The sequence below is a fragment of the Protomyctophum bolini genome (assembly GCF_963924005.1).
Source record: "Protomyctophum bolini genome assembly, chromosome: 23".
Taxonomy (NCBI): domain Eukaryota; kingdom Metazoa; phylum Chordata; class Actinopteri; order Myctophiformes; family Myctophidae; genus Protomyctophum; species Protomyctophum bolini.
The window spans coordinates 14,675,954-14,700,138 of record NC_137884.1 but is presented as its reverse complement, the minus strand read 5'-3'; the positions used below and the strand labels follow the sequence as shown (position 1 = coordinate 14,700,138).

The window sequence follows — 24,185 nt, the reverse complement described above, 5'->3', positions numbered from 1 at the left end:
CACAGATCAAATTAACAAAAAAGTTGTTTTTCCATAAACAAATATCCAGGTCCTAAAACTTTTGAACAACTACTGTATGCTGGCTTCCATGAAGCTACTTTTTGAATTACTTGTGTTGGTTTGTTTGTTTGTTTTGGACCAGGCCAGTTTTAGCCCCATATTTGACCAAAAAAGAAAACAAATGTCAGCTGTTCTTAAAAGTCACACCCTTGCGTGGTTTCCGGATAGTAACAGAGGATCCAATCATTAAGCTGCTTTCCACTCAGCACACACAAAAACAAAACAACTCTTCTAGAACATTACATCCAGCTGTAACACACGCACGCACAATCTTTTTTTGTTTTACTTCCTCTGCCATTTCTAGATAAACTACAACAAAAACATATTGAATACAAAAGGAAAAGCAGTCATGGTGACAATAATAATGTCCTGAATAGAGAATACACTAGTTGTTGTCAACAATACATTATTGTGACAGTAAAGCACTACTGCAGTGAAAAACAACAATACAGTGTTTACACAGCGGCTAGGGCCAGTGATGTCACTCCAGTCCACATTTCACACTTTTTCAACAGGGAAACAAACACAATCATCTGACAGTGTAGCTGTTATTACACACACAAAAACATGAAAATGCAGTGTGACGTTCAGGTGGCCATTTTGATACAGCTCTGGCCAAGGCCAGCTAGCTCAGTTGTTTACTTGGATGTCTGTGTATTTATAAAAGGCCATTACAAACAATTATGAATCGTTATTATTATTGTTTTCTTGCTGCGGTGCATTTCATGTAGGGCCAATAGATGCAGAGAAAGATTATTTCAGGTGCTAAGTAAGTGTTAAGCTAAGTGTTGTACCCACACAGCTGCACATCACTGTTGCAGTAGTTACAGTCTCAGAACAAAGACAGACAGCTAGGTTTAGAGTTATGTAAACAATGCTTCCCTAATAGGCTGGACAGGACAAATGAAACATGTCCACACTTCTTTAACGGTGTCCATTAAGTGTCCAATACATAAAACACTAAAGGTAGACACAAATATGGACAAGATCGAAGATATTCCAGGAAATGTAGAGAAGTAGTTATACAGTAGTAACATTTGTAATGTAGAGACAGCAAAGCTAGGACAGCTGACAAGCAGAAACAATAAAGGCCAAAAGCAATAAGGCCACAGAAAAGGAGTGATTTCATTATGATCTCAACGCAAAGTTGCCACAATAACATAACAACGAAAGGACACTATCGCTTGTCAACAGCCATCAGAATAGATCTACAAGCCACCAAGGACCTGCCAGCCACCAGGATAGGGAGTATAAAAACAGCTAGCTAAAATGTTGTTTACATACACAAACACAAATACTCGCACACACGCATACACGCACGCACGCACACACACGCGCGGACACAAAAACAAAGCCAACACACTGACAATGAAAGGAAAGCTACCACTGAACTGCAGCAAAGACCCCGTTCGTATAACAACAAAAAGACACCAACAATAACGTTGGTTAACGTGTCATTTACACGAACAGCTGAGATTATTATAAGCAACACATTCAACACAACCTCGTGTTGTTGACGTTTTCCCATAATAATAATAATAATATTAAAAGGATACAGTTTCACCACGTCGGTATCCATGCGCCGTTTGCCCGGACTTGGAGACGACATTTTTCTGCTAATATTCCACAACACCTCCTCTCTCCACCTCCTCCTCCTCCTCCTCCGACCTCCTCCTCTTCTTCTCCTTCTCCTACTCCTCCTCGCCCCGTCCCGATAAGCAGCTACACGTACACGCTAGAAGACTAGTCTAGCTTCTTTAAAAAACCGTACTATCCGGACGTTAACATTGACTTTGGTTTAAAAACAGGATCTTTACAGCTGGTAAAAAGACGTGTCCTCCTGTCCCTCTCTGCCTGTCTGTCTGCAGTAAGCACTAGTAAGCAGCTCTACTCTCCCTCTGTGTTCTGAGTCTGACAAGCAAAGCAAAGCAGCAAGCCTGGAATCCCTCCGCCGATGGCGTCATATTATGTGCGACCGGAACGTCAGAATCAATGGCCATGCTTGGAGTTCTTTAAACTGTAGTCGAAGCACTTCCACACCACACACACTCACTACACTGACTACAGAGTGTAGGCCTAGTGTGTGTGTGTGTGTGTGTGTGTGTGTGTGTGTGTGTGTGTGTGTGTGTGTGTGTGTGTGTGTGTTATATTGTGTATTCCCTGAGAGAGATGAAGCAGGGATCGACCTCCACTACATACTGTATGGCAGAATAAATGTTTTAATACATTTTGTAGATGGCTTCATAGACTTGCATTATCATTACATCTTGTGTCAATAGTTTGACAGCATTACATTTTGTAAATTCATATTTTACTGCAAGTTGGATTAATGTAATATTTTCAGACATTAACCATGCACTTAACCCTATTAGTCAACTTGACCTTTCTTTCCCCCCATACCATTTTTGTTTGCTGAAAATAGCAGCATGGCATGTTGTGAGCTTTAGACTGATGCTAGATCGTCTATTTTCAGCGAATGTTCTCGTCAAAATAGAGATGGTTGCCACAGGCCCAAAAGCGTTTATGGATTTACCTGTGATGTCATGCCTTATCCATAATGTATAAATGATAGATAAGGGGTCAGGACAACGAGGCCCTTTCGTGGAGGGGTCAGAATGAAATTTGGACTTAAGACTGTTTTTAACGTCTGTGGTACTCTTTCCATATAGCCATGAATCACCCTCCATTCCTCCATTGTTGTTGAAATCCACAGGTAAAAATCTCTCTCTGCTGTTACCTCGAAAATACGTTTTACGGTGACTTGTCCGGACTTTTGGAGGCAACTTAGCCGTAGATTTTAGGGCGACTTTGCCAGGCTTTGGGGGCGACCTTTCTTTGCGGTTTGGGGCGAGTTGGAATTGGGGCGAGCAGTTTTGTATTCTACAAAAATGGCCATAACTTCTTTTCACGATGTTTCCGGCAGAGCAGGCCTCTCATTCTGTGGACCTTAATGACCAAATGAACAGAAAAAACACAAATAAAAAGTACACGTCCTGTCCAAATTTGGGCCTGTGGCTCCCCGGCTAGTAGGGTTCAAGTAAAAAAAAAGAAAGGAAAAAGTTAAATTTAACCAAATAAAATCTCTTACACTGCCTTTAACTTTTGTTCGATTTTCACTTACAACTTACTAGTTCGTTAAATACAGCATTCCTGTTCCATTCCCACAATGGCACAGCCTAAAGCATGTTTTCTTTCCTCCAATGCCTTCAACTAATTTATTTTGAGATACCATACCGTCCAAGTCAGTTTTGAGATATTGACCAATTTAATCATTTGCTAAATATTAAAGTCATTAATCTGAGACTTCATTATTTTTTTAGATACCATCCTTATGTTTGAGATACCAAGTTATTTTGAGAAACGTGCAACTATTCTTTTCTGAGCAATTAATCGATTAATTAGGGGCATGTCACCACTGGAAGAAACTGCAGGCACTCAATGTTAATGGTATTTGTAGTATACAACAGTAGCACAATTTAAAATGTGCACCCTATGGCCAGAAAATTGCTTAATTCCTACAAAGACCATAATTCCTTGGTGCACTGCCCCTCCTTGTGGAGAGGAGGCGGCTGCATGGAGGTGTGACTGTGACTTCAGACTTGTAGTCCAGGAAGGAAGTAAGACCACATTTTCAGTACACATTTGCCATGAACATGAATAACTAAAATATCTAAAACACATTACACATAAAAACCCCCAGCAAAGTGTTTCCTGTATCCTAAACATCATTAAAATAAGATCTGGTTGCAAAAGGAGTTGCCTCGGGTGACGTGGATTTAAGCCCAATTTCATGCTTCATCACACAAGGGTGAAAAATAGCCAATCTCCAAGCTGCCCCCCCACTCCACTTGATCACCCTGCCCTCTATCCAACCCACCCACTCTCACCGGCAATGGAGTGATCAAAAACAAACCAGAAAATAGAACACTTAAAAAAAACATTTTTATTAAAAACCCATATGAGATTTTAGGAGTGAATGCACATGCACAGTAGAAGGGAAGGAACTGCATCAACATGAAGGCAAACTGGAATGAGACCATTTCACTCTTCTAATCCAAAACTGGTTTGGATTCCTATGGCACAGCTTTTGTTCTACTTGGCTTTAATATCTGATAATACAAAACTAAAGCACACGCCAGGAAAGGACATTTTCCGCCTCAAAGGAAAAAAAGTACACAATGACAAATAGTAATTTGTAGTTATCTTTAGCCCATTTAGACCATTTTAACTGACCTATACATCTTTACACCTAGTGCCATTTTAGATGATGTAGTTATTTTTATATTGCTATTTTTTAAATAAAAAAGTTTTTCAGAAAAGGATTCAGAAGGATTTTTTTGAGCCTCAGGTCTAAATGGGCTAGACAAACCATGAGTAGCGTAATTTCCGGACTATAAGGCGCACATGAATATAACCAGCCAAATTTAGGGAAAATCCCAAATATGTACGTATACAAGCGCACCGGACTATAAACTGCAGGTGGCCCCCTAGTGGACGTTACGTTAGCTCAGAGCCTTAGATGGCTCTGCGTTAGCTGTAAAAATCCATAGATTAGCCGCACCGTTGTATAAGCCGCAGGGTTCAAATCATGGGTAAAAAGTCACGGCTTATAGTCCGGAAATTACGGTACGCACGTACGCACGTACGCGCACACGCGCACACACACACACACACACACACACACACACACACACACACACACACACACACACACACACACACACACACACACACACACACACACACACACACACACACACACACACACACACACACACACACACACACACACACACACACACACACACACACACACACACACACACTTCCTCACAGCTTCTGAAAATTTTTACTTCATGTTTACACTTCACTCACATTATGATTGAAGGTAAACATTTTAATTCCAGTGGTCAGTCAGTCACTTATTTTCCCTCATATGTAAATCTTTCAAAAAAAAACATTGATAATATTAATATGATATGTCACAGTAGCAGTCTTCATGTAAGATTAGGGCTGGGCAATACGAACAAAATCAAATCAAGAAATACCTCAATATTAATTACATTTTCAAAAATAGCAGATCTACAAGGCATATGTGTTGGATCGCAACGTGTTGTGAGCTTGTAGATGGGCTGTTTTCGCTATGGACAATTTTTAAAGTACAAAATAAGGCTCAAGTGTTTAAAACCAGGAAAAGTCAACACCTACAGTATGTCATATCACAATATTACAATATCCAAAATCCCAAACGATATCTAGTCTCTAATATCTCCTGTATACAATATCAATATATTGCCCAGCCCTACATTTTCTCTGTAAATGTTAAATCTGCACAAGGTCTATTCATTCTGATAGATACATATCGTTGCTGTCGGGCAGAAACATCCTATGTTCATATTTCAACTTTTAAAAATAACCCCTACTTTGTCATAATAGTGTCACACAAAAGTATCAAGAATATCTGATCTTCAAGCTTGTAGATTAGCTATTTTTTTAAGTAAAAGTGTGTGGGTTTTATATTTAACCAATGAAAGTATTAAGAGCTTGTGACTAAATATTAACTACATTATCTTTTTCCAGGTTTTTTTCCACCCGACAGACATCTGAATTTCCATCCATTTCCATCCTTTTTTTTCTTCTTCCATTTTCTCAATTTTCCCCACAGAAAAGACAGTTCTAACAAAACAACATCAAACTGCTTCCCTCAAATTCGGAGGAAAAACTCTTTCGACTGTAAACACTGCCCTTAAAGGAATACCCCACTGACCAATGTGCGAACACTTTGTGACATTAACTGTGTCGATGTTTTGAACATGGCGTGCCCTGTGCTGTCCTGTAAGGTCTGACGTTAAAACAGCCAGAATTCACTGAAATGGTTTGGTTCTGATCTGCAGCAGTGTTCGAGGCCGTCTACCCCTAGCGGCAGAGAAATTGAGTATTCCTTTAAGGGACGGGAGGAATGCATGTGACCTCGACGTCAGTCCATCCATTCCACACACCCAGTACCACAAAGACCAGCAGAAGTCACCAGAAAAGTGTTTATCCTGGGGTTGAAAAGAGTCTCTCTACTGAGACGGAACAGACACCTGCCACTGACGGAATATAGCAAACACCCTTTTAGACTTGTCCAGAGGGCCCTAGAAGAACAGAACAGAATAGAAAGTTGAGAGAAAATAGTTCCAAGCGTGCAGTGGTGCAAAGTAACCAAGTGCATTTACTCAAGTACTGTTATCTATGTACAATTTTCAAATACACAAAATAGTGCACTTTTACTCTACTAGAATTATTTGAAACGTTTAGTTCATTTGTAGATTCTGATTATTACATTAACATATAACCACTTTAATTTAAACTTTGGCCATTTGATAATAAAATATAATCCAAAAATGTTTAGATTTTAATTAATTTGATCCATTATGATAACTTCATTAACACATTTAGAGCTGAGGCTGATTCTAAAAACGCCTTCTAAATCCTGACCCAAGTTTACAAAATAAAAGAGAAATAGAAGGAAAGAAAATATGTTGCTATATACTGTACATAGCAGCAACAACCCAAACACGGGTTCCCATCCTTAATGGGTTAATTGGTTAACTTAATTGGTTAACTTCTGGACATTCTCCACAACAAGATAAATATATATTTTTTAATCGGCTAGTACATTTTGACTACCGTGACAGAACAAGTGTCCTTTTTTTTCCTATTAAGGTTGCAACAACAAACGTGCCTGTTTTGAAGTGTTGGGACTCTTCTTCATAGGCAGGAGGAGGTTCAGGACAGCCTTCCAGCCCTGCTGAAGCACTGTGGAGCCTCCGGACTCGGCCACGATCCAAGGACACCAGTCCCTGTGCTGGGTGAGCGGCTCAAAGGCAATCCTATGTAGTGTGCCCTACACAAACACGGGGAAGTAGGTCAAATGTAGTACTGCAACTATCGATTTCTAAAAAGGCTTTAGATATTTGTTTTATTTTTTTCTCAAGGAACCTGAGGCTCATTAGCATACATTTTGGGCTCGGCCCGAAAACATTGAGTCGGTTAGGGTTCGGGCACAATTTGAGAATTTAAGGAGCATGCATTTGTGGGGATGAGCAGCATAGATGCCCATAAAGAATATGACAAATCTTTGTCAATGCCATTATGCCACATAGCTTATTCTGCTGTTGCAAGACATTTGACTCGTTTGGGCTTCCTACCACTGATGCGCCCAGGGGTACAAGGTTTCCGTTTCTCCCCATAGAATCCTACTCTAATAGACCTCCATGCCGTTAAGGGGCCTTTCCACTAATCATATCCCATCGATAGGCCTTCATTTTCCCATAGAACTGCCGGCTGAGTCCCTCCGTTTTTAAAGGAGGTTTTTCTCAGAGAGCAGCCCAAGACCTCCTGGGCGCTGTAGCTGCTGTGTGTCCTCTTAGGACTCTACTGAGACAGAGGTCTATAATAGTGGGAATCATCTTGGTCTTACAGGGCTGCCAGCTGAGGACAGACGCAGACGTTTGGGAGTGTGCTGAGGGCTGGCGGGCCCGTCGCGGCTGCGGGTTGCAGGCCTCTTGCCTCGGGGCAGGGGGCTTGTTGGCAGCTCTTCACTGGGGCTAGGGGAGTTGCGCGTACGCAACACACCGTCAACCTGGCAAATGTCAAGAGAATCAAATTGCATGTTCTGAAGATTACCATAAATTGTTGTTCCGATACTTCCTAAAATGCTGGTATCGGCGAGTATGCCAGTCTATGCCATTTTGATACCACATAATTTATCACATGTAATTTACAGTAGTCATGTTGTATTTTGAATTCTTCAGTTGATGTTGCACTACTGTTTTATATCATTATACTATTTACTAAGTTGTAGCTGCACTTTTAATATTACCATCAATAGAATTCCTAGATCGTAGAGGTTTTTTTAATTACACACTAGTATCGGCTCGTTGTTCTACACCAGCTGGTCTGGACTCTGGAGCTGACCTGAGCAGTGCGAGGCGTTGTGTCCTGGCTCCTCAGCTTCATGCGGCCGGGGGAAGGGGATGGGGAGGTGGTGGGAGAGGCAGAAGTGGACCGGTCAACCTGAGCCTCTGGCGTGGCTAACACAAAGGCAGGGCCCGGGGTCTGGGGGGAGGGGCTGACGGCATTTGAAATGACCTCTACCTCTGATGAACCTGGTCCGTCCATCTGATGGAAGTTCCACAAGCCCACCTTGCGCATGCAGAAGGCACAGGTGAGGATGGGAAGGTTCATGGCACGTAGAGACGGGCTGTGAAGACATACAGTAAGAGACTCATGAACCCATGAACAATGCTATATGCATGGATTAAAGCAAAAAATGTTCGACTACCCTTTTTCCACTGACAAAAACTACATAAAGACGGAGCTAGGATGACTATAACAAAAAATTGACAATTTCTCCAACAAATAAAAGCTAAAATGTTAGGGAGTGACTTGTGGAGAAGAGATCCAGCAGGACAAAGACAAGTAATTTTATGCTCGGCGGTGTGTTTAGTGTCCAGGATTCCAAGATATGATAGAATATGGACAACTCACCTAGCAGCCCAGCCACAGAGAGCCACGATGCAGGCAGCCACCTGGACAGCCAGAGGGTCTGCAGAAACCGCCATGGTCCGTTTCTTCTGCTCTTCTTCAACCAGTTGAAGGACAACACTGACCACATCCTCGGTCAAAGACTGGGGACAGGAAACAAACAGTAATGTTAACCAATTTAAACCGGGAAAGCATTAGATTTAGATGTTCTCTTTTTTTTTGCAGATATATAGCAACATAAGCGTTTCAGAAAACGCTTTAGATTTAGAACAGTGGTTTAGATTAGAACAATGGTTCTCAAAAATAGCAGATGTTCAAGTTTTCTGTGAGCTTGTATATCTGCTATTTTTAATAATTCAGATGTTTTTTTAAACTAATCTTCTCTTCTTCCCTAGGGGGTCCGCAGCCAAATATAATATAGGATTTAGGGGGTCCTTGGCAGGAAAAGGTTTGAGAACTACTGCTTTAGATGGCATTTGTCGAATCAGCCTCATATCTTAATGGGTCAAGTACAAATCAAAACTGTGATTTTATAGAAGTTCGATTTTTTTTTCTTTTTTTCTTTCGACTCTGCTTGCTACACTGTGAACAAGGAAACGGGTCTTCATGTTCTGAGGCATAAAAAATTAATAAAAAAATCTAAAAGTCTAATATCATGCCAGGAAGTGAGGTTCTCTTCTCACCATGGATTTAAGATTATCTGGTTTCATGGCAGGCAGCTGCTGCTCCAGCAGGCAGACACTCTGGAAGCGCTCTAGGAAGGTAGTGAGTAGCACCGAGGGCTCTGAGGCTGGGACCAGCCAGAACCTCTCTGTAAAGAACACAACAAAACAACGTAGTGAGAGGCACCGGAGGGTTCTGAGGCTGGGACCAGCCAGAACCGCTCTGAAAAAAATCAACACAATGTAGTGAAAGGTATTACTTTCATTTAGGGCTTGTGTCCACACACAGCATTGTATGAGCAGGAGGGCGCTTTGGACATCATCTACATAGCAGTAGGATTGACACGTGCAATGTTCGAATCCAGGTTGAGTTATTAGCACACATAGCTTAGCTGAAACAGCATAAACATTAACTTCTCATGGTTGTGGGTGGCAACAATTCCATGCTGGGTCGTAAATAACCGGGTTGTCATTGTCACATACACACCACACCCCAAGATTAAATCACGGTCCAAAACTATGCATACTGAGCACATAACCCAGAAGTCTGCACTGTTGTCATTTTGGAAGATAGCATCTATTGTCAAACTGTAAAATATTAACAGGCCTTTACCTGGACATGGAAAGTCTGGCCATGGACAGAACTTCTCATGCTGTGTCTGCAGTTGTGTTGATATCTCTGCAATGCGGGATTCGTCTGAGGGGTGAAGAAAAAGTAATAATCATTGTCCTTAACTGGCAGAAAGGTAACAACCTACCCCTGCCAAAAAAAGTTCACTCTGACATTTGGTTTTATGTCTGTCAAGGACAAACATTCTCTTCTACTAGTCAGCCAACAAAATAAAGAAGGCCCTGACACCATCCATTAACACCCCATGAGGCATAAATGGAGTTCTCTGTCCTATCAAATAGCACTCAGGACAGAGATTAATAAAAGGGACGGAGATTTATTGATATCAAAACCGATCGCATCGCTCCACAGGCTGGGAGGGTCTGTTGGGCAACATTCAATGTAATTTCTGGTTGGGACGTCATCGAAAATGTTCCCCCCATTTTAGCCGACCAGATCGAAAATCTTAAAACGTGAATAACTCTTGATCTAAATCATTCTGTCCAATTCTAAGCAAAGACTATGTTTTAGACAGCCCATTGCGGTCCCGTCGCTAGTCGCGTTAGAATTAATCATACCTCCTGTTGTCAATCGCCTCGGGAGTGTTTTGGCTTCATCAAGCTACTTCAGCTACATACCGGGATAGCGCCTGGTGCGTCGCTAAATGTGCTCCGTTGCTGCAAATCGCTGGGCACTCTGATTTAATGGTCCTAATTTACCCCCAGGCGTTTAACATGTTAAAAGGATGTGAATCACTGGTTTCTTTCAAAAACAAAACAAAATATAAATAAAAATACAATAAAAATCATCTATCAGGAGACGACATGGGGAGAAGTCCCATTGAAAGGAGGTGTCATTCACTGCTGTGGCTTTACCTTTTTCTCCTTTGAACATAGTGTTTTGTATTGGTTGATGACATGCAATATAGTGTAGTGTTAATTTTTTATGCCATATTGATGAATTACATAGGACCAGAGACGAAATGTTTTTATAATCGTCATGAGCCCCCCCAATGCAAAGACGAGAATTGCGCAGACGGTACCTGGCGCGATACAAACGGGACGGGCCGAGGCGAATATATTCCATAGAGTAATGATATATTCAGGTCTAATTCATTATGAGGGCTCGAGCCCCGCCGCCCCCACGGAGTCTTCGTCACTGCATAGGACCACAATGGAAACAAGTCCCCGGGGCTTTTTGTTACCCATTTAGCCTTAATGTCCGACTGTACCACGTGCACTGACTAATAAAGTATTCACTCAATAAAAGGGATATTTGCTCACATTTTTCAAAGTCCAGTGTTGGCTGCAGTGATGCACATAGGAAGGCCTGGCAGGTGCAACACTTCAGCATGTCACAGGCCACGTTGATCCATCCGTAGCGGGCGCAGCACAGTGGGGACAGTGTGCGGGGCTTACCTGCCCATCGCAGACAGTGCTCTTGTTAAGGAAAAGTATTAGAGCCTCATGGATGAAAGCAAACATGCAACGAGGTGAGGACCTCAAAGATTATAGGTCCCTGCACACTGCTGGAGACGGCCATATATTATGGTGGCGTGACATGTCACGAGGCGTGCCCAATCAACCGACTAACGGGAGATGCAAGTTTTCATAGTAAACTGTGACCTACAGTCGCAATCAAGAGTAGGCTACAAAGTTTCAGTAAATAGTAAACTAGACAAATAGCAGATCTTCATTGCGATGCGTTGTGAGCCTGTAGATCTGCTTCTTGGAGGGATAAAATGAATTTCTACATTATTGCCTATGACATTCCCTGTTCTGGGTGGGAACCACAATAGGTGTTCTAACCCTTCTGGACGGGAACCCCACTTGGGGTTCTGTACAGTATGTACAGTATTCAAAAATGACAAAATAATTGATCGGCTTTAGTCCAAAATGGGTTAATAAAGGATATTGAGTATGACTCCACTCTTGAGAAGAAGGCTTCCTTGTTGGTTGCCTCGCAGGGTGCTTCAGTGGTGCTCTTTGGTGCATCTTTCAAATCCCCCTGCAAACTGGAATTCATAAGAGAAACATATTCAAATATCCTGTGGTGTAAAAAGGACCACATTTCTTTAATAAGTACAAGTACCAGTCAAAACGGAGACATTGAGGAGGACGATGGATGGGGAAGGATCACCAAATGGAATGTCAGAACAGCTCCATATATGGAGATCTAAGGCTTTGAGGTTTCAGGTCAGATGTGAGTTGCTGGCCAATATTGATGACATCAGGGATCTCCATATATGGGCATTCCCATATGTATGGGCTTAATATTGATGACATCAGGAAGATCCATCCCTGATTATGTCACGAGGCATGACCATATATGGAGGCGTGGTGTTTGTATTTATTAACAGTTAACATTTTCAATTAATCAGTGTGACGGGCGGACGGACTGACGGGAAATGCACTTTTAAAAGTAAAAGTTCTGATAAAATTGAGAAAAAGTACAAAAGTATTGGCATCAAAATATATTAACCCTGGTACCAAAAGTAAAATTACTCTTTATGCAGAATCAATGTCCTGTTTCACAAGGTATCATGTGAATAAATTGTATTAAAATATTTTGAAAATAGCAGATCTACAAGCATTGCCAAGTGTTGAGCCTGTAGAACGCTATTTTCACATTTGAAATTGAGTTTATAGGGTTAATTTATGTTTTGTAATAAAAACTGAAATCTACAAAGTATCACGAGGCAACATTTGCCTCTTGATGTAGTGGAGTAAAAGTGAAAAGTAAAAGTACCTCAAAATGGCACTCAAGTAGTCCTACAGTACTTGAGTAAATGTAGGACTACTGTCAACTACTGTCAATAATAAAATTATAATCATGATAGTCATGAGCCACATGGCTACCTACTTATATTTGCCGCCACCACTGATTCACAGAGATAAACACATCCATTCTCCCCTGCTTTGTACAAGAATAATTGAGAAATTAAATATATATTTTAATCAATGGCTTTTCAGCTACTGTCATTTCATGGTCATGGTACTGTAGGTGAACGAAACCAGCCAAATACATTACATGAAGGCGATGCGTCTGAAAGCGTGTAACCGTGATGTACTAATGTAAATGTCTAATACGGAGTTAGCTCGCCTCTGGTCCATACGCCATAGTAGCCCTAATGGTTAAGTCTGCCTAGCCCCGCAAGCAGAACCCGAATGTAGTAAAGTGTCTGACACTTTTAAGACTTTACTGCATTGGGTCCTGCTTCAAGTGGGGCTGTCGCCAGTTACGCACAAACAAATACAACGTAAACAAGCCATGAGACGGACTTCTGCGCGCTTTAACCATGGTTATTCATGTATTGACTTACGAATGTGCGAACTATAAGTACCTTACATACCATACCGACACATCTCCTGTGTCGCGGAAGCCGTTAAGTATTTTTAATCCATGATTGATTAAAAATGTCGCTTCTTCCTACCTTGTTTATTGACACCTCATGTACCGCCTATCTGGCTAGCTAGTGGTGCTACAGCTATGACGGAGCAGATCAGAGGAAGGGACATAGCCCGCAAAGCCAACCGCACATCGAGAGGCGGTACAATAAACGGTAAATAAACAAGAAGAAATCAAAGCGACATTTTTAATCAAACATGGATTAAAAATACTTAACGGCTTCCGCGACACAGGAGATTTTATCAGAGGTATGTAAGGTACTTATAGTTCGCACATCCGTAAACAAACACAATAAAAAGCGTCCTAATTCCGCGCCGATGGACTAAACGATGAGTTCGTGTATATCCGCGTCCCAACAATCGCATTGAAAAATCTTAGCTTGACCAGGAACCCTACGGGTCTGCCCGGTTCGGTTCGGATTGGGCTGACCCAGGGGGTTCCGAGAGGGGCTAAAGTCTGCCTTGCATTAGGCTATGGACCAGAGCTAATCTGGAGTCAAACACAAAACACAAAATAATATTTCAGCAGACATTTAGACATTAGTACATCACGTACTTTGTGTGCACTGTGCAGCTCATGATGATTACATAACGATGACAAAAACACTTCCAACACTGACTAACACGTGAAATGAAACGTGATAAATATGAACACCGCACACATGTCGGTTAATAACAAGAGAGGCGTGTTTATCATTATGTCAATATGTTCCATTAATAAATTATAATAATAAAATTAAATGTGGGTGCGTGTTCTTTTTTTGAAATATGTTCAGGTGGTTCCACACTGAACTGACCGCCAGGGGGCTCCCTCCCCCTCGTGTAGCACTAGCAGCTATGGATGGAGTCACATTTCTCCTTTTTGACGAAAACAAGGCGGTTTATGGTTTATGGAAGCGACGTACCTGTTGTCTCTGCTGTCCGCAGGCAGAACACCTTCACTCAGGAGTTCACGCACCTTCTCGGGCGACACAAACGACGACTTCTGCTGGCTGGAGTTGCTGAGCCGATCCGAACCACGACTGCTGCCGACCGTCGCCATGATCGGTCCTACGTTCAAAGTCTTCCCTCCTGGCCCCTGGAAAACAAATGCTCCCTCAACGTTCCGTGTCGTTCCATTCCCACACTGTGTTTTAAGGTTAGCATTAACAATAAAATAAATAATAAATACAAATAAACAAATAAATATATATATAGCCGCAAGCAACGATTATTAGCACAAAAGTACGAGAAGACGCAAGATGATGAACTGGAAAGTGATGAAGAAGATAAGTGTGTGTGTGTGTGTGTGTGTGTGTGTGTGTATCAATCAATGCTCAGGCTCACGGCGCGTCACGCGTGAGCTTGTAGATCGGCGGTTTTCAGCGCGCGACACCGTCTTATGGCAAAATACATGCATCGCGAGATTGCCTCTCGCCCCGTCTCGTCTCGTCTTGCTGGCTAAGCGTCCCAATAACAAGCCCTGTGATTGGGCGGCTTGTTCAGGTTTGACGGGTCCGAATGGCCTCAAGGATGCGCTCCCACTGCGCCGCTGCTGTGATGTTTGATCAGTAGAAAGTGGGACTTGCAATTGATTATTATTCATTATTAATATTACTGATCAGCCCGTTTATTGATCGATACATTCGGGACCGGTACCAGGATGTCGGACGCAGAAGGATCCCGCGGTCCGGACCGACTCAACGGCTTTGAGAGGGTGACCGGGAGGCCGTTAGCAGGTTAGCGTCCCATGCTAACTGTCTGCTAGCATGGTTCTGGTTCTGGTTCTTCTGGTGATTATTCTGTCTGTGGTTCTGTTGACCATAGTGGCTTTAAACACTTTCAACCCAAGGCGTCCCTTTTTTTGTTTGTTCTGAACTGAATTGTTATACACAAATAAATACAAAAGAGTATTTCCAAAATTAATAAATACACAAAATTATGTATTTCGATATTTTATATCTGATCTGCTGTCTGTTTTATGAACGGCAATAGCTTGGGTTCAGTTTTAGGCTTTTGTGTTAATTTCTAGTGACCAAAATGGTCATCAATAAAATACAACAAATATATATATATATATATATATATGTGTGTGTGTGTGTGTGTGTGTATAGGCCTATATGAAGTTTTTTTTCTTCCTATTTTTTGTACCTTATTATTGTATTTAAAAAAAAAATGTGTAAACACTTTGTTCCTATTGGTCGTTGTTGTCTCTGTTAAATGCAGAGCGACTTCACTGTTTTAGCTGATAACTAGATCTAGTCTGTTTTAAATTCCAATGATCTGTTTTTGTTGTATACATTTTTGTGTGGACCCCAGGAAGACTAGCGACCACTTTGTAGAAGCTAATGGGGATCCGAATAAAGAATATGCATGCATGCAGAAACGGGAGGAATATTGTGCATTTATGAAGACATGCATTTATTATTGTATCCATCCAAACTCCCCCACAAACATGATTTACACCAGTGGTTCAAAAACGACCGTAGGTCGCAGATTACTATGAAAACTTCCGTCGCACCATATATGGCCGTCAGTCCGTGACACCTCGTGACATGCTCCATATATGGCTCTCTCCATATGTGAAGACACTGACCTCATCAAATCCATGGATAGCCATATATGGAGAAGCCTGGATCATCACGTAGATCTGCATAGATGGAGCCAGCCAGCAACTTTACATCTGACCTCAAACCCTTAGATCTCCATATATGGAGCTGACCTGTTATGCCATTCCAATGATTCCATATGTTGATCCTCCCCACCCGTCCTTCCTTTGTTATTAATGCAGCTGTGCCCGGCAGCCGGCGAAGACTAGAGTTCTCAACAGGCCCGATAATTAAGGCCTGGCCCTACCTGGGTCCTCATCAATCCCTGTACACTCAAGACACTGTCCCCCCTTCACCCTTAGATCTCCATATATGGAGCTGACATGTTCTGACATTCCATATGTTGATCTGACCTCATCAAACCCTGTGCACTCAAGACATGCTCCATATATGGCCAGACCTCACCAAACACTGTACACTCAAGACACTGTTCCCGCTGCCACCCTTAGATCTCCATAATGGAGCTGACCTGTTCTGACATTACATAATGTTGATCTGGCCTCATCAAACCCTGTACACTCAAGACACACTCCATATATGGCCAGCACAGAATTCATTCCATATGTTGATCTGACCCCCCATGCCAAAGCGCCAACACTCGCCCAGCAGTCTGCCGCCACTCAGGCGGATGTGAGATGCGAGGTCGCTTCTATTTTGTCTCTATTTTGAAAGAATACAATGGCACACAAACTGCTTTAAGAATAGACAATTTAACATTGAGCCGGTGTCCGCAATGTTTAGGTGCCCACTCTTTCTGTATCCCATTGGACTGTACCAATAACTAAAGCCCTTTTTTAGCAACAGTATCATTTGATTGTGTCGTTTCATATTACTTCTACTGTACTTGTGTATTTGGAATTTGCAGTTTGTCTACATGTTTATCTTCCCTGGATGCATTTGTCCTTCAAAGCAACTCCATTCAATAGCTAGTTGGTGTAGAAACTAGCTTTTATGTGTTTTTCATACAAATATTCATTATTCTTTTATCTGGACTGTCCTGAATCACGTTTGGTTCTTGGTCCATTTTGTGAGAATAGTGCAAAAGTAATGGCGTTCATTTTTGACATGGTTGAGAAGGTTTTCATTTTAATGCTGGGGAATCCTGCTTTCATAGTTTAGCCCGGAGTCAACCTGCTATCTATCTAATAACTGTATGAGTGTAATCCTTTATTTTGAGATTTTGATTTGTTTTCTCCTGTTTTCAACACTTTCACATGAGTGAGAAGAACATCAAGCCCTATTATAATACACAGGTATTGTACGGTAATAGTATAGAATACATGTTTGTGAACTTAAAGTAAAAGTGGCATACACTACATGGTATTCTCTTCAGTAAGACTACCCCCTGGCTAGAGATGTAACGCCACCAGTTTTTTTTCCCCCCGATAGTGATACCGATTCTGATCCCACAACTACCGATCCGATACCAGTACAGGACTAGTACAGTGGTTCTCAAAGTGTGCTCCAGAGACTCTCAGGGTTCCTTGAGGGGGTTCCAAATGGACCCTTTCAGCCAGGTATGTAGTTTTGAGAGTGTACACAAAGTTTGAGAACCACTGATCTAGGAATAGATACAACAACAACAAAAGTTAAAGTGCAGCTTCAAGTTAGTAAAGCATTCAAAAATATTACTTTACTTTAAATGGCATATCATGTGACAAATTATGTGGTATCCGATTGGCACAGAGTGGCATACTCGCCGATACGAGCATTTTTGGGAGTTTCGGCAGATACTGGTATCGGAACAACTACATGTGGCCCGCTACAGTAACTACCGAGAGTATTGTTCAGTAGCCTATTAGTAGTAGTAGTAGTAGTATAGCTTATTGTTACTTACGTTTTCGGCCCCCATGACGATTATAAAAACATTTCGTCTCTGCCCTCCACTGTCCTATGCCAGGTCCTACATACCAGCGCTTAACAGTGTGATAAACCGGGTCTGAAAACGGGTCCAAATAATGATTCCGGTTCCTCAATGTTGGATCCGGTTCCTCCGGATCCCAATTTTACTCACACATGGAATGAGTCGTATCTCGTGTGACGATAGCTTGTCTGATTAGCAATACCACATCAACACAAGCCTAACTCCACCCCCACCTGTAATATACTATTAAGTCTATCTATGCTGTTGCTTGTGCCCACCTCCCCAGGCCATCGCACCCCCCCTGCTCGGAGCGGGCATCGATGTGTGGCAGACAACAGTAACCTGTACGTGTTCGGAGGCTACAACCCAGACTACGATGAGTCCGGTGGCTCTGAAAACGAAGACTACCCACTCTTCAGGGAACTGTGGCGTTACCACTTTGCCACGGGCACCTGGCAGCAGATTCGCACGGAGGGCTACATGCCTACAGAGCTGGCCTCCATGTCAGGTAGGCCATTACACCAAACTTTGAACCTGGTTGTTATACTGAACAAGGGCCGGGCGATATGACCAAAATAAAATAGATTCTCTCAACCCCCAGTTGGATATGTGTAAGGCAACCCACCCCCTGATCTACACTGTAAAATCCTCAGTTTATATTGAACGCAGGTCTATTGGTACCCTTTGTACAGACATACCCATCAGAGTTACAGGCCCGTAAAGGGCCCACAGACCCAACGTTGAGAAAATTGTGTCATGGGTGATGTTGCAGCTGTCAAAAAATATTCAACACTTGGCTTTCAGAAAGTGAACTTTTAAGAGCTTGACAGATGGTTGGTTCTAGGGTGACCCCCTAGGGACTAGGAGTGTTGTTGACCACAAGCTGTCAGAATGGACTTTTCAGAGAACGTTGGTTCACAGCCATGGGGGAAGCAGCTACTGCAGTATTAAAGATATGTTTATGTTTGATCCTCTGAATATTTCCAACTCAAATGAATGCAATACAAATACACAGCAGAGTGATTACACTTTCTCCAAAAACACCTCGGGAGGACAATAGAAGCAACACGTCCACACACTGAATGTAAATTCACTGGAAATCACCGCGACCATTCACACATATAGAGGGGTTTGAGCCAAATTGGACATTACCCGGAATGTTTCGTGTCTCATCCTACTTTTATTTTTGGCTTTTCTGCCTTTTATTGATAGTATCAAGTGAAGATGGACAGGAAAGAGGGAGAGCGAGAAGGGAGACATGCAGCAAAGGTCGGAATCGAACATGCGACGCGGTGTCAGGCCAAAGCCTATATGTGGCATCGCCTGGACCACGGGCGCCCGTGTCCGATCCTACTTAGCAGGAATGTTGCGTTCATACTGTACCTCTGTTTGAACTCTGGAAAATGTCCATAATACAGTGCATGTCTGAAAGTTAATACAGTGTCTCTTGTCTCCATTCAGCTGTTTTGCACGGAAACAACCTGCTGGTTTTCGGTGGCACCGGGATTCCCTTTGGTGAAAATAATGGGAACGACGTTCATGTTTGTAACGTAAAGTACAAGCGCTGGTCGCTGCTCAACTGCCGGGGGAAGAAGCCCAACAGAATCTATGGACAGGTACGTAATAATAAAATATTTATACATTTATGTATGTATTTATATCTTAACTTAAGTGGTGAGGATTGGTTTTAGCATGTGTGGCTGGGCCGTACCCATTTTGTTGTGGTCGGTGTGAATACAATTTAATTTTGTCCAATAGACTGTCTATATAGAGTATAGACTGTTATCTATCAAAAACTCTGGTAGTTAATGACTTAAACTGTGAGAACTCCTATGATTCTTGACATGACTCCACATGACAACAATGATATATAGCAGCATGATTTAATTCAAAAATGACTTGTGCCCACCCCACTAGGCCATGGCCATCATAAGCGGCTTCCTGTACGTGTTTGGAGGGACAACAGGCTACATCTACAGCACAGACCTCCACAGGTTGGACCTGACCACCAGGGAGTGGATTCACCTCAAGCCCAACAACCCTCCGCACGACCTGCCCGAAGAACGGTAATTTATACCAGTGTTACCAACGATTGCCTGTCAAGGACGCCCCCAAATAGACAGTATTTGGGCCGCAGACCCCCATCTGAAAATAATCTGTGCGACTGATCCAAATTTGTGTTCAACAGGTACAGGCATGAGATAGCACATGACGGACAAAGGATTTACATCCTGGGTGGAGGGACATCGTGGACATCGTATCCTCTTGATAAGGTACTACGGTTCAGATCAGCTGCATTTTTAGCTTATTTATATTATATAAAGTAAATTAATTCTATGGTTGATATATAACATCACAAAAACCAGCACAGTATTTTTTTAAAGGCATATGAACTACCCGTTGATTTTATTTGAGTGACTATGAAGAGCGGGAGATGTTAGTCTCTTTTCTTTTCTTTCTTCCCAGATACATGCTTACAATTTGGAGACAAATTCCTGGGAGGAGATTTCAACTAAACCTCATGATAAAATAGGTGAGTATGTTTACACCATGTCACATATTAAGGCCATTGCTCTTTCCCTATGTGAGAAAATGGTTCTAAAATGACTTTCTTTGTAGGATACCCTGCTCCAAGGAGGTGTCATAGCTGTGTGCAAATACGAAATGGTGAGAGGCCAAGTACTGTCTAAAGTGATTGATGCAATACAAATTACAATTCCACATGGTTGTGAATTTCTGCATAATGAGTATCTCATTTTACATTTGTTACTGCAAAGTTTATATATACTCATGGAACATTTTTAATACAGCAAGTATAAGTATTTATATATTGTGATATACTTTAATTCAATACAAGTTTCTGCAGCTGATTTATTTTTCTTAAAAAAAAACAAAAAAAAAACAGGTTCTTAATTGAGGAGTTGGAGATTATTAGGCTCTCTTTCTTTCTCATGGCAACCATGTGCAACTGTGAGTGTGTGTGTTGCAGCATATGTTTTTATGTGTGGAATGTGGAGCTTACAACTGTATGTGTTCCAGATGTATTCATATGTGGAGGTTACAACGGGGAGTTGATATTATCTGATCTATGGAAGATGAACCTTCACACCTTCCAATGGAGTAAACTCCCAGCACTGATGCCTGAGCCTGCATACTTTCACTGTGCTGCTGTTACTCCGGTTAGTCATTATTTTAAAGTAACGCCACAGTACTGCTGTTACTTTTGGTTGGTTAATATATATGCTAGGTTGAACTCTGCTAATAAACAAACCGCAATGATTTATGTTCAGAGACTTAGTTCGGACACTGACGTTATGGAACGTTTACACGATTGTCACAGATTTCAACAGGTCACCAATTTCACTGTAACACTGCCATGCTGGAGTGACCGAACGAGTGGCCGAGATTTTGGGTATTGGAATTTGGCTTATGACTTCATGCTTCACTCTCTCCCCACACAGGCTGGCTGCATGTTCATCCATGGCGGAGTGGTGAACATCCACGAGAACAAGAGGACGGGGTCCCTGTTTAAGATCTGGCTGGCGGTGCCCAGTCTGCTGGAGCTGTGCTGGGAGAAGCTCCTCAAGGCCTTCCCTCACCTGGCCTCGCTCTCCACCATGCAGCTGCTGAACCTGGGCCTCACGCAGGAGCTCATCGAGCGCCTGAAATAATAGACAAATGGATCTTTGGAGTTCACCCGTTGAACTCTTTAAGAAGCACTCGGCTCGCCTTTGTTCTATGGGTGGCTGCTCATACATTTTGCGGGCGGCAACATGTCGGATACACTGGGGGAGAAGGGGGGCGCAGCCATTTAAATGTATTGCCCATGGGAGTTGGTTTTCAAGCGTAGGTACGATGTGCTGAGGGGAAAGGGGAGGATGAGCGGGCCATGACACGTTGGATAGACCGTCCGATTCCCTTTAACGATTCAGATAGGGTGTTCCAAATGGATCCTTACATGTCTGTAACTCGAGAGTGTAGAAATGGAACCAATATTGCCAAATTTAAATTTTTTAGAACCACTGGTATCGTAATTGCATAGCAGACCTGACATAACCAGCTCTGACAGTGTGATTTAAAAACTGGTTCCAGAAACTGTTCCAAAACGTGATGGAACCGATTCCTGGTTCCTCAATGTTGGATCCGGTTCCTCCGGTTCCGTATCACGTTGGAGGATTGACAACCGTGTGACTCCCATGGGTCCCCTCCCCCCAGCGTATCCGACACGTCGTTGCGTGCAAATGTGTGAGTAGTCCCATCGACAAATGGCTGGATGGATGAATGGATGCATGGATGGGTAGGTGTGTGGGATTGGAGGAGACGGGATTGGACAGTCAGAGCACAGGATCTATTATATGGAGAACATTTTGGGGGAGATGTCCTTTCCTCTTCGTCGTTCCTGTGTCTAAAACGCAGCCCCGCCTTAAAACCAAAAAACAATGGGATGCCTTTTTGTTTTTTGTTTGCACTTCATCAAATGATCAAGGAAAAACCTAATGTGGAATGTTTTATGGATTTTAAGTCGAGCCATTCTACCCCCCCCCCCCCATCCCAATCAAATAAATGTATAAAAAAAAACTTCCAATATCCTGGAAATAGTGTCATATTTGTGAAGAAATACTTTAATCAGCCTTATTTACCACTTTAAGAAGACAAAAGCTGCATGTTTATTTATTGAAAGGACTGAAGCAGTTTCTTTGTTGTACTTTATCAGATTGTTTGCACACACTTGAAAAATTTGGAGACATGGGTTTCTGTTTGTTTTACTTTTTAATCGGGTGTTAAAAGATTAAAGGCTCAATTCAGTTAATTTTCTTTTTATACATATGTCTGGATAAAAGTGAAAGGCGGCCGATTTGGCTGTCAACACTGGTGGAGAAACTATATGTATGATGTTGGTTTGAAAAGTAATTGCGTTACTTTGTGGGTTACTGGATGCTAGTTTGACTTTGTTACCCACCACGACACGCAAAGCACTGCAACACCCCGAGACTTAAAGGAGCACTATGTAACTGTCCTCTTCTACCCGGTTTCAAGTGTTGAAATTCTTACCATTGAGCTAATAGAGCCTTACCTGCTTGCTCAGGGGATAATTTGAATCAGATCCTGAGATGTGACCTTTCACATGATCTAAATGTCTCTAATAGTTGAATGAGTTATATTGTATTAACCCATTTAGGCCTGACCTCAACATTTTTAGAAATTCTTCTAAATCCTCCAGTTTTCTGAAATAAATATTTTCACGATTTTTCAAAAATAGCAGATCTACAAGCGAGCTTGTAGATCTGCTATTTAATAGCTAAATTATAACATGTTTAAAACACAAATGGGTTAACATACTCTACCATACAGATTGGATAATTCTTTTTTGTATTCTTTAACATAGTGCTGCTTTAATTTAACTCGTAAGAGTTGGATGGATTCTACTGTGGGTACAACTTGTAAATGAAATGCAAGTTTTATTCAAAGATAATTCCATGTAGCTTTCATTTGAGTATGCGAGAGGTCCTCATCTGTACACCCAGCCATCAATCACTGTGAACATGGTGCTCCGTAAAATTACTTTAAAATGCTTTTATTCAAATAAAATGTATTGTGTTCCAATTTGTATTACTCTCCCTCTGTTGAACCAATTAAAGCTGCAATCCATAATTTAGATGTCCTAAGGGGTAATAACTTAAGTGTAACACCTGTTTACAACCTATATACCTTCCACAACCAAACCTACCGGTCATGCAAGAGGGATATTGTCGATTGGCATGTCCTTCGACATCAGGGAATTACATTTTAGTAGGGAGACCACTACACAGAGACCACTGTACTAATTATATTAACATACTCTTCCACACAATGGTTAATATAACTTTATTCATTCCAAATTAGATTGCAGCTTTAATACTGAACAATCTAATTTCATGATTTAACACCTTAGCATGTTTAAAACACTGCATTAAGTTGACAATGAATTCCTAAGCTTACTATTCAGATTTCCCATCGTTTTACACAAGTTTACTATTCAGATTTCCCATCGTTTTACAAGTTGCCAATGGGATCTAGGTTGAAGAACAAAATGTCCCTTTAAACTTCATAACTACAGATTCAATTTGACACATGTGGGACTTTCTACAGGACCTTCCAATTAGGCTGCTAACATAACATTGCATACATTTGGCTCCACCATGTTTTTAACTCTTCATTGCTTTTACAGACTCCGTCCAAACCCTCACTTTGTGTCAAACTGTTTTAAAACGGGAAACTCAGATGTTGAGCTGTATTTGTGGATGTGTTTTGAGTTGAGTCAATAAAAACAAACTGTTGATAGATTTGCGCACACCACACACACACCCCTTAGTACAGCAGTGTGATATAAATCAGACAGCAGATTTAGAAGCACAGACACAATATCACTGTTTTACAAATTTATTTTCTTGATATAAAACATGTCTGTCTGTGACACAATTT

The 24,185-nt window shown here is 41.8% G+C and overlaps 3 protein-coding genes across 4 annotated transcripts in view; 1 reads left to right on the top strand and 2 right to left on the bottom strand.

Annotated features, from left to right (window-relative positions):
* Positions 1 to 1,951, bottom strand: part of ube2h (ubiquitin-conjugating enzyme E2H) — a 40,580-nt gene extending 38,629 nt beyond the window's left edge. For both annotated transcript variants that reach the window (XM_080757582.1, XM_080757581.1), the window contains exon 1: positions 1,617 to 1,951. In XM_080757582.1, the coding sequence (XP_080613708.1) occupies positions 1,617 to 1,669 (53 nt within the window). In that variant the 5' untranslated portion in view covers positions 1,670 to 1,951. The remainder of the gene's footprint in view (positions 1 to 1,616) is intronic.
* Positions 1,952 to 3,983: 2,032 nt separating this feature from the next.
* On the bottom strand, positions 3,984 to 14,403 carry zc3hc1 (zinc finger, C3HC-type containing 1). Its single transcript, XM_080757672.1, has 10 exons — positions 14,177 to 14,403; positions 11,780 to 11,878; positions 11,148 to 11,299; positions 9,868 to 9,951; positions 9,276 to 9,403; positions 8,596 to 8,735; positions 8,023 to 8,308; positions 7,526 to 7,687; positions 6,788 to 6,949; positions 3,984 to 6,197 (listed from the first exon to the last, which is right to left on the bottom strand). The coding sequence occupies exons 1-10, from the start codon at positions 14,311 to 14,313 to the stop codon at positions 6,126 to 6,128; spliced, it is 1,422 nt and encodes a 473-aa protein (XP_080613798.1). The 5' UTR covers positions 14,314 to 14,403; the 3' UTR covers positions 3,984 to 6,125.
* Positions 14,404 to 14,431: 28 nt separating this feature from the next.
* klhdc10 (kelch domain containing 10) lies at positions 14,432 to 23,327 on the top strand. Its single transcript, XM_080757673.1, has 9 exons — positions 14,432 to 14,989; positions 18,010 to 18,231; positions 19,185 to 19,339; positions 19,641 to 19,789; positions 19,912 to 19,996; positions 20,190 to 20,256; positions 20,343 to 20,390; positions 20,763 to 20,902; positions 21,185 to 23,327. The coding sequence occupies exons 1-9, from the start codon at positions 14,914 to 14,916 to the stop codon at positions 21,392 to 21,394; spliced, it is 1,152 nt and encodes a 383-aa protein (XP_080613799.1). The 5' UTR covers positions 14,432 to 14,913; the 3' UTR covers positions 21,395 to 23,327.
* Positions 23,328 to 24,185: the final 858 nt, after the last annotated feature.